The following is a 10,502-nucleotide window of genomic DNA, read 5'->3' on the forward strand; positions in this document are numbered from 1 at the left end:
TCAGATTCCTTCTCTCTCTAAACCCTCTCAATCTTGTAATATATATAGCTTGAAATAAACAATTGTAACTAATGATAAAGATCAATACATTTCCACAGATTCCTTCTCTCTCTAAACCCTCTCAATCTTCTTCTTTTGTCTCTGCATAACATTTCTTATCGAATCCTTAAATGGTTTACATGGTATCATCGCCGGAACAAGCATAAAAGCTTGACGGTTATTTGATCTTGGTTTCATTTGCTTCCGTTGCATCTCCCATTTCTTTTGTACTACTGTGATTCTTTCTGGTAAATTTGGGTGCTTCGTCTTCACCCTTTCTTCTAATTCTACGTTCTACAAAGTGTACACACCAAGTGTTTGTGGTTTGTCCTTTGTCAACATTACTTCAAGATTTCGTCACAATATGCAACAATGGTGACAGCGTCTTAATTACAGATTCTCCAATCTCCAATCACTTCATTGATTTCATGTGTTTCCAGTTAGTCAACATGAAATTGGATGATACAAATTATTTAGCCTGGCATTTCCAGATGCAATTACTTCTAGAAGGCCATAGCATCATTGAGTTTATTGATGGTTTAACACTCTGTCCAGCTCAGTTTAGTCAAGAATCTTCTGATAACTCTGTAGTCTTATCTGGTGATTCCTCCAAAAAGGTACCATCAGATGAATACAAGATTTGAAAGATGCATGATAAAGCATTAATGCAGTTAATCACTGCAACTCTATCTCTTGCTGTAATTTCCTGTGCCATTGGCAATACCAGATCCAAAGATTTGTGGACTTAGCTTAAAGAGCTGTTTTCTGCAGTTACAAGAACAAGCATTTTTCAACTCAAATCCGAGCTTCAAACTATAAAGAAAGGTAATGATTCAATCACACTATATTTGCAAAAAATTAAAGAATCAAGAGATTTATTGACTGCTCCTGGTGTTTTCTTTGAGGATGATGATATTGTGATTCTTACACTAAATGGTTTGCCTACTAAATTCAATACAATAAGATCTGTGATTAGGGGTTGTGAAACTGTGATATCATTGAAAGATCTTCGATCTCAACTACTTGCTGAAGAAACATTGCTTGAAATTGTGTCTACATCACCTGTGTTATCTGCACACATGGCACAAAACAATGGTTTTACTTCCACGAATCAATCTTTCTCCAACTCTGGTGGCAACCATGTTAGTCCCAACTTTAATGCATACAAGTCTTTCAACAACAACAACAAAGTCATAAATCGGTTCAATTTCAACTTCAATTTGACGTTTGGCAACAACAAGAATTTTCATTGAAGTCCTACTCCTGGAATTCTTGGTACATCACCACCAGGATCACAAAACTATGGCTTTCAGGCTCAAACTTGCCAAATTTATGGAAAAAACAATCATCTGGCATCTACTTGTCGATTCAGGAATACAAATCCATCACAGGGATATCAAATTTATGGCAAGAACAATCATCTTGTTGATATTTGCAGATATAGAAATACAGTTGTTTCTTCAGGTTGTCAAATATGTAGGAATCCCTATCACAATGCAAAAACATGTTTTTAGAACACTTATACTTCTCTAATGAATGTCATGCATGTTACCACACCTAATGGTCATTACTCTCAATTCTCAGTGCCATCTGCACCACCACAGCAACATGTTTGGTTTATTGATTCAGGTGCCAATAATCACATGACTTCAAAATTGAGTAATCTCTCATTGGCAACCCCATATCCATCAAATGAGACAATCCAAATAGCTAATGGTGAAGGTTTAGCTATCTCTCACATTGGTTTAACTCTCCTCACAACTCCAATAAAGCCTAATAAGCTTAATTCTATTCTTTATGTCCCAAAACTGTCTCAAAACCTATTGTCTGTGCATAAGATCTATTTGGATAATAACTGTTGGTTGATTTTCGATGCATTTTCATTTTGGATTCAGGACAAAGCCACATGGAGGATACTCTACAAAGGGCTGTGTAACAATGGATTGTACCCCATCATCTCACCAAGTTCTCATGCAGTCATCAATAAAGGGCAATCTGCAATTTTTCTTGGAAAACAAGTTACAACCAGTATTTGGCATAAGAGACTAGGTCATCCTTCTAATTCAATAGTCTTTCAAGTTTTAAGAACTTCAAATGTCTCTTGTGTTGCTTATAGTATACCTTCACAGTGCCAAACATGTTTAAAGGGTAAATTTAGTAAACTACCATTTTCTCTTTCAGTTGCAAAGTGTGTAAAACCTTTTGATATTATACATAGTGATGTGTGGGGCCATGCTCCTTGTGTGTCTTTAGAAGGATTCAAATACTATGTGACCTTCATTGACCATTGTACCACATATTATTGGATTTCCCCATATGCAATAAAAGTGATGTTTCATCAACGTTTGTTTCCTTTTACAATTTCATTTAAAACTAATTTCATACATCCATAAAAACTCTCCAAAGTGATGGTGGTGGTGAATATATAAGTAAAGCATTTCAAAAGTTTGTTTCTGATAAAGGAGTGAGCCATCAAATGTCATGTCCTCATACACTAGAATTGAATGGGGTAGTAGAGAGAAAACACAAACATATTATTGAAACATCCATCACTTTGTTACAATCTACTTCATTACCATCCTTGTTTTGGTCATTTGCTTGTCAAACCTTAGTAGACTTAATCAACAAAGTGTCATCCCCTACATTAGACAATAAATTACCATTTGAATTGTTGCATAATTCAATACCTAAGATTCAGCATTTGAAAGTATTTGGTTGTTCTTGTTACCTTTGGTTAAGACCATACAATAGCACCAAATTAGAACCCAGAACAACAAAGTGTGTCTTTTTGGGGTATGCATCCAAGTATAAAGGGTATCTTTGCTATGATGTATCTAGAAAGAAAATTGATATCTCTAGACATGTGATATTTGATGAGATAGAGTTTCCTTACCAATCTTTGGTTCCCAAACATCACTCTGTCACTACTACACTACTACCATCACTTATACAAACATCAATTCCAATACTAGACCACAATAATGTCCTTGTTTTGCCAGAACCACAAAATCACTCCACATTAAGTTCCTGACCAGGTCTTACACAAATAGGTTCAGCTTCTATACCTAGTCTCATGCCAAATACTGTCATCAATCCAACTTCAGAAGATTCCACTATAATTCCAGTTACATTTTCAAGTTCAAATTCAGAAGAATCAACTTCCAGACAATCCATTGTTGCACAAAAAACACGACCTTTGTCTCCTACACTCTCTGTGGTACCTGAATAACTGCACGTGGTTCTATCTATTCCTCTAATCAATCTTCACCCTATGGAGACAAGGTCAAAGAGTGGCATCTCAAAGAAAATTGCTCTACTTGCTGCTATACATGAACATGAAGGAGTAAATTTGAGTCAAGTTGAACCTGCAACATATAAGTCTGCATTAAAATCCCCAGTATGGCATGAGGCTATGAAAAATGAGATTTCAGCTTTACACAACCAAGGTACATGGTGTTTGGTTCCTCTACCACAACACAAGAATTTAGTAGGTTGTAAATAGGTCTTTAAGATCAAGAAGAATGTTGATGGTTCAATTGGGAGATATAAAGCACGACTGGTGGCTAAAGGGTTTAATCAATAAGAAGGTATTGACTATAGATAGACTTTTAGCCCAATTGTTAAACCTATAACAATGAGATTAATTCTAGCTTTATCTACACACTTTGGCTGGACTTTGAGATAATTGGATGTGAAAAATGCCTTTCTACATGATATCTTGTGAGAAGAGGTGTACATGGCACAACCACCTGGATTTGTTAATACCAAACATGGAGACTATGTTTGCAGATTACATAAATCCTTATATGGATCTTTGGAGTTCAAATCCACATATGCAAATTCATCATTGTTTGTGAAAAGTGTTGGTAGTTCTGTGGTGATCTTGCTATTATATGTTGATGACATCATTATAAAGCAATCACTGAGGTTATCTAGTCTCTCACTCCGGAATTTGATATAAAAGACTTGAGACCACTTCACTACTTTTTGGGGATCCAAATTATGCATAAGAAGGATGGCTTATTACCATCTCAGGACAAGTATGTCACCAATTTTATAACCAAGTCTGAATTATTGCTGTCTAAACCATGTGCCTCCATGCTTGCCCTACAACAGATTGATTAAATATGATGGAAGGCCTTATAACAACCTTGCACTATATAGGAGTTTGGTTGGTGCCCTCCAATACTTAACATTCACTAGGCCAGACATTGCTTTTGTAGTGCATCAGGTATGTCAATTCATATAAAACCCTATGGAGTCACATTTCATGGTTGTTAAAAGAATTCTTAGATACTTAAGAGCTACTCAAGGTTGTGGTATTCATTATGTCAATGGTTCATTAGATGTCACTGCATATAGTGATGTAGATTAGACAGGGGACCCTAATTATGAAACATCAACCACTGGAATGGTTGTGTTTTTGGGGTCTATTCCCATTTCATGGTCATCTAAGAAACAAAACATTGTTTCTTGTTCATCAACTAAAGCTGAATATTGGGCTTTGTCAACTACAGCAGCTGAAATCGATTGGGTAAAACAACTATTGGTTTTTCTGCAGGTTCCATTTTCTGATAAACCACTCCTATTTTGTGACAACTTATCTGCAATAGCCCTTACTTGCAATCCAATTCAGCATCAACGCACTAAGCACATTGAGGTTGATGTGCATTTTGTTCAAGAGAGGTAGCAAAACAGTAACTGCAAGTGTATTTCGTGTCTTCGAATGAACAATTTGCTGATAACTTACAAAAGGACTCTCTGCACCACTATTTCATACACATTGTGCCAATCTCAAGCTTAATTTCTCTGTTCCTGAGTTTAAGGGGGGATGTTAGGAGCACCAAGATCCTACGGCTATGGAATTGACAGGTGTCAAGAGATTAGGAAGTTAGTTAAGTTTGTTGTGATTGTAGTTTAGAGTGCAAGCTACTATAGCTATTATATATAGCTTGTAATAAACAGTTGTAACTAATGATAAAGATCAATACATTTCCACATAATCCTTCTTTCTCTAAACCCTCTCAATCTTCTTGTTCTCTCTCTGCATAACATTTCTTATCAAATCCTTAAATGGTTACAACTTCTTCGTCGTAATTAATATTGTTGTTGTATGTACCATTGTGACTCTTAGCCAAGGGTTTCGGTGGTTTGTTTAAGTTTGTACTTGATTAGGGTTTCAAGACCTTCGTCAATTTGTTTCTTTAATTTTCTTTCCCTTTTAATTTCGAGGCAATCTCTTTTGTTTTCGAATTTGGTTTTTAACGGATGCAGAATGATGTTTGTTGAGAAATTCATGAAATACATGATATCCGTATTTTATTTTTATTCGTAGAAATAATGTATTTATATATTGATCACATCTCGCATAAGATTGAAATTCATGCACACACTAACATGTATTTAAGAAGATTGTTTAGTAATGTGATTCGTAAATAATATACAATTTTTTTTATTGTTTTACTATTAGCATTTTCTTCGAGTCTTATTGTTTTACTATTACAAAGTACAAATTCAAACGTTTTTTAAAACACATTAAAATTTTTAGCCTCTGTTTCCGAGATTTAGACATTTGGTCACTCGAGACTATTGTAAAATGCTTGAATACCACTCGAGGAACTAAGTAGTGTAAACAAACTCATCAAGTGGTTAAAACCCAAAGTTTGAAGAAATAAAATAGGCTGAAAGACACATGACAGAAATTTGGCTGCTTTCAAAATTTTCCTCCGAGATTGGCTTAATCACTCGAATAAATAGCTTGATAATGCAATGTGCCAATCGGCTTTTTTTGTGCTAATTAAATTCATTTGAACATACATTTATGCTACGAAGTTATTCAAATTTTTTTTCTTCTAATTTTTCAACTGGTTGGGAAGGAAAAATACATAAGAGAAATATGTGAGGTTGTAAAACAGTCCCTTTGTAGATAGTTTAATTAAGAGCCACAAATCCTATAGCATATCTCCATCATTTGATAGCTACACTTATGGACATGCATTTGTTGAGATAACAAACGGATAAGCTGCTTTTTTTCAAAGTTGCAGCAGTAAAAACTAAGTGAATTCATATTCCTGCAGTTAATTGCTCAAGGGCTGAAAGCACTTTTGGGTCGCTGTTTGAGTGCTTTTGTAGTATTACTCTTGTCCACAAGCAAAAGAAATTATGCTACGGATTAGTTAGTGAGGCTAGCTTCCAACGGTTTTTTGGTTTCTCTATAACTAACATGGCTGGATATAATTACGGTAATAGCTAGGGAGACTAAACTTTATAAACTAAAAGATATGGAAGTTGATGATAAATTATTACTTAAGTGTTGATTAACGTGCTCATTTCTAATTGGTGATACATTATTTAGTTTACAAATTTAGTCTTTCTAGCATTACTCTTATAATTATATTTCGCTTAGTCATATGCCATAATCATTGATGCTATTAAGAATCCTTTATCTAACCATCACGAGGTGGCGAGTGGTTAAGGATGAATTCCAAGTCCGTATTTCACATGACACGTCTTGGATTTGATTCCTAGTGCCAATGACTCACGCAATGGTGGTTAGAGAGAGGCTAGGAATGCCTTTATGAGCCTTCTGGGTCCCTGAAAAAAAGTAGACTACCGTGACAAAGCCATCACTTGATCCTTTTTTAGTATTAAAAAAAAAAAAATTTAAAACTAAGGATCTACTTGTCTTGGAGATCTTAAATAGTCTTCATCGTCACGTCTCCCCAAGTCAAGCGATTAACTTAGAGGGCAGGATAACAAGTTCCACCCCAACCGATAAAGAGCACACTATGCGGCAACTATCATACTCAAACCCTATTGGTACAAAGAGACCTGGTAACCATTCCTTGCTAGGAAACCCTAAAATCTTGAATTCTTATTCATCTCCTAAACCTAACTTAAGATTAAATCTCGGAAACTTTGTATGGGAAGCTTTTGGCTCACACCACGTTCGGATAAAAAATGTCTAGCCGATCTTGGCTGTAGAAATAGCAAAGTATTTCTACAGCTTGAGTAACCAACGATCAAACATATTTGAGGAGATTAAAATATACGATCAATCAAACCAACAAATGAAAAATAAGCTCTACGTGTGAGTAAGAAGTACTAGGTTCAACTATCATGGATAACAAATTCGACATAAATCATAGCAAGCACATTGAAAAATAGGCATTTGCGAAATGCTTTTCTTAGATACAGGCAAGACCAAGATAAAGCATAGCCGGCAAATACGGAAGTACCGATGATTACCAGAAAACATTTATCTCCAAAAATAAAACCAAAATACATTTACAGATTAATAGACCAAACTAAATCACCATTAAGCTTTTGTACACTCTTCCTGGTGATTGCCAGAAAAATTATAACCCATCTTACATTAAAACAGAGCAAAGGCTTTAGACATATACAAACCCTTTCTCCATAACACAAGGTTTGACAGTTCGACACTCTTTTAGTGATGTTCCCATCAAACTACTTGCAGATATTAGCAACTGAGATGATCATCGACAACAGCATACGCTATATACAGTACTAGTAGATCTCAATTTCTCCAAAAATTGTCAAAATTCACTCTTCTTGTTAAGTCACTCTTCTTGTTAAGTCCGCTGTACTTGTGAGCTGTGGTGGCATTTACCTTTCCTTCTTATATGTACACTTACTTCGATGAAGTTTAGGCAAATGCTGTGATGCGGGAACTTTGGCGATCCCTATTGAGACGGTCAAATCCCTCTACTCTAACTGTAGCTGGTTTAAGCCCATACTTCATTCTAACACAACTTGCTTTGCGTGGCGATGATAAAGTTGATGGAGATGGAACAGGCAATGCTGAAACAGGAGTGAGCTTCTCAGCTCCAAATCGGGCATCTAGAATTAGGAAGATTTAACAAAACAAAACACTCCCGGTATTGTTCACTTTTAACGAAAACATTTTCCTAGTACTATTCACTATACCTTTAAAAAGGGCTTTTCATTAAAGAGAAGTTTTTTTGGACTTTTCGTTAGTTTCCCTCTTGAATTAATGGGTTAGCTGCCCTACTAGGAGGAGAAACGCAAAAAATATGGGGCCGATAAGGTAACCTCGTTAGAAAATTTACCCACATCTGCTTGTAAGTATTTCCAAAGGAGGAAAATAATAGAAAACCTGGAAGAAGGGGAAGAAAGAAATCATGAATGCTCCAGCTTGAACATAAGTTGCCTTCCTCACCTCACCCCCATTTGGGGGCATGGTATGAAAAGCGACCGCCGGGAAGAGACTGACCAAAATAAGAGGCGAATCACCATCACACACACATTCACCTTCGACCTCCCTTGGATTAGATAATGAGCTCCTTCCACGTGTCAGGGTCATAGTGGTGCCTAGTGATAAGGCTTGCATTCAAATTGTTCCTTTGCTTCATGTGGTCTATATGCTGTAATGTCATCATTTACACCATCTAACAGCCCGTGTTTGCTGGTAAAATGTTCATGGAATCAGGACCGTATGATATGACATTGCTAGTCGGAGCACTATTTATAGGAAGGAAGAATAGGAGTTGTGCATCTTTCAACCAAGAGAAGTAAACCACTCTAGCAAATAAGAGAAAGTACAGAGAGAGAGCAATGGCTTCCTCCATGATTTCCTCCGCTACCGTGTCTACAGTTTACTCCGACTGTGCCGCCCCGGCTCAAGCCAGCATGGTTGCTCCATTCACTGGCCTCAAGTCGTCCTCAGCTTTCCCTGTCACCAGAAGAGCAACGACATTACCTCTATTGCAAGCAATGGAGGAAGAGTGCAATGTATGCAGGTAAGAATTAATAGATGCTACTAAATTACTAATTCCATAAAATTGTGTCAGTGTTATAAACTTCTTATTTAAGTGTGATTGTGTAAATCCTAAATTAGATTTGATTGTAGTTATTCTTCTCTATTAGGACTTGTATTCCTTGGAGATAAAGATTTCTTCTCTCCCTTGTTACTATAAATAAGGGGGAATAACAGATCCTCTACATAACCCTACAAACACATCTCTCTCTATATTTTCTCTGTACCACCGGCCCCTTTTCATTGTCAGTTAAATATAGGCCACAACAGTTAGTACATTTATTTTATATTTGAAAACAGTAGTAACGAAATACATTTTCAATAATTAATTAGTACAAAAGTTATTACATTATTTGTCGATATATAATAAATTATTATTAACAGTTTAATAAATTAACATATCAAACTAATAAATATGCTTGCAAATATATATGTATACTTTGATAACTTACCTTCGGGTCATATCCTTTGCAAATTATAGAATTTATTTCCAAATTACTTATATGTATTTTTGTTTAACTTGGCCGAAATAATACTAATATTTGTGTTGGCCAACAAAAAAGTACAATGAATTTATCAAATATATTTTGATGAAAACAGGTGTGGCCTCCACTTGGATTGAAGAAGTTCGAGACCCTCTCTTACCTTCCTCCTCTCTCTCCAGAGTCCTTGGCCAAGGAAGTTGACTACCTCCTCCGCAAAAACTGGGTTCCCTGCTTGGAATTTGAGTTGGAGGTTAATAACGTCTAACATTCTATATATACATTTATATTGTAATTTGTTAAGTTAATTGTTTTCTAACTTAATCCTGTTGAACAAAATTGTGGTATGTATATATAGACTGGATTTGTGTACCGTGAGAACCACAAATCCCCAGGATACTATGATGGAAGGTACTGGACAATGTGGAAGCTGCCCATGTTCGGATGCACCGACTCTTCTCAGGTGTTGAAGGAGCTGGAGGAGAACAAGAAGGCTTATCCCAACGCCTTCATCCGTATCATCGGATTCGACAACGTCCGCCAAGTGCAGTGCATCAGTTTCATCGCCTACAAGCCTCCAGGCTACTAATTTGTTGTGTTGTTCAAGTTTCATCATGTTTCTTCGTCGTAATTAATATTGTTGTTGTACGTACCATTGTGGCTCTTAGACAAGGGTCTCAGTGGCTTGTTTAAGTTTGTACTTGACTAGGGTTTCTAGACCTTTGTCAATTTGTTTCTTTAATTTTCTTTCCGTTTTTCGAGGCAATCTCTTTTGTTTTTGAATTTGGTGTTTTAAGAATGATGTTTGTTGAGAAATTCATGAAATGAATGATATCCGTATTTTATTTTTATTCATAGAGATAATGTATTTATATATTGATCACATCTCTTATAAGATTGAAATACATGCACACATTAACATGTATATAAATCTTCCTATTTAAGAAGATTGTTTAGCAGTGTGATTCGTAATAATAAACAATTTTTTTTATTACTGTTCTAAAAATCTCCTCCTAGCGCTGCTTAAACGCTAGGCGATTGGTCACCGCCCCGATTAATGTCCAAGCGTTTGAAAGTTAAGAAAGGGCGCCTAGACCGCCTAGACCCGCCTAGCCCTCAGACCCGCCTAGGTTGCGACTCAATTAGATAGAAAATAGATAACTTTCATTTTGCATTTTATT

General features: G+C 36.0%; 1 protein-coding gene across 1 annotated transcript; it reads left to right on the top strand.

The window, feature by feature from the left end:
• Positions 1-8,568: 8,568 nt before the first annotated feature.
• On the top strand, positions 8,569-10,176 carry LOC103948502 (ribulose bisphosphate carboxylase small subunit, chloroplastic). The gene is given in 4 exon segments (XM_009359537.3): positions 8,569-8,767; positions 8,770-8,822; positions 9,440-9,574; positions 9,680-10,176. Coding segments are annotated over 4 exon segments (549 nt in total). The 5' UTR covers positions 8,569-8,637; the 3' UTR covers positions 9,911-10,176.
• The last annotated feature ends 326 nt before the right edge of the window (positions 10,177-10,502 follow it).

Source organism: the organism of the source record quoted next, unplaced genomic scaffold (genome assembly GCF_019419815.1).
Source record: "Pyrus x bretschneideri cultivar Hongxiangsu unplaced genomic scaffold, Pyrus_bretschneideri_v1 Contig41, whole genome shotgun sequence".
Taxonomy (NCBI): Eukaryota; Viridiplantae; Streptophyta; class Magnoliopsida; order Rosales; family Rosaceae; genus Pyrus; species Pyrus x bretschneideri.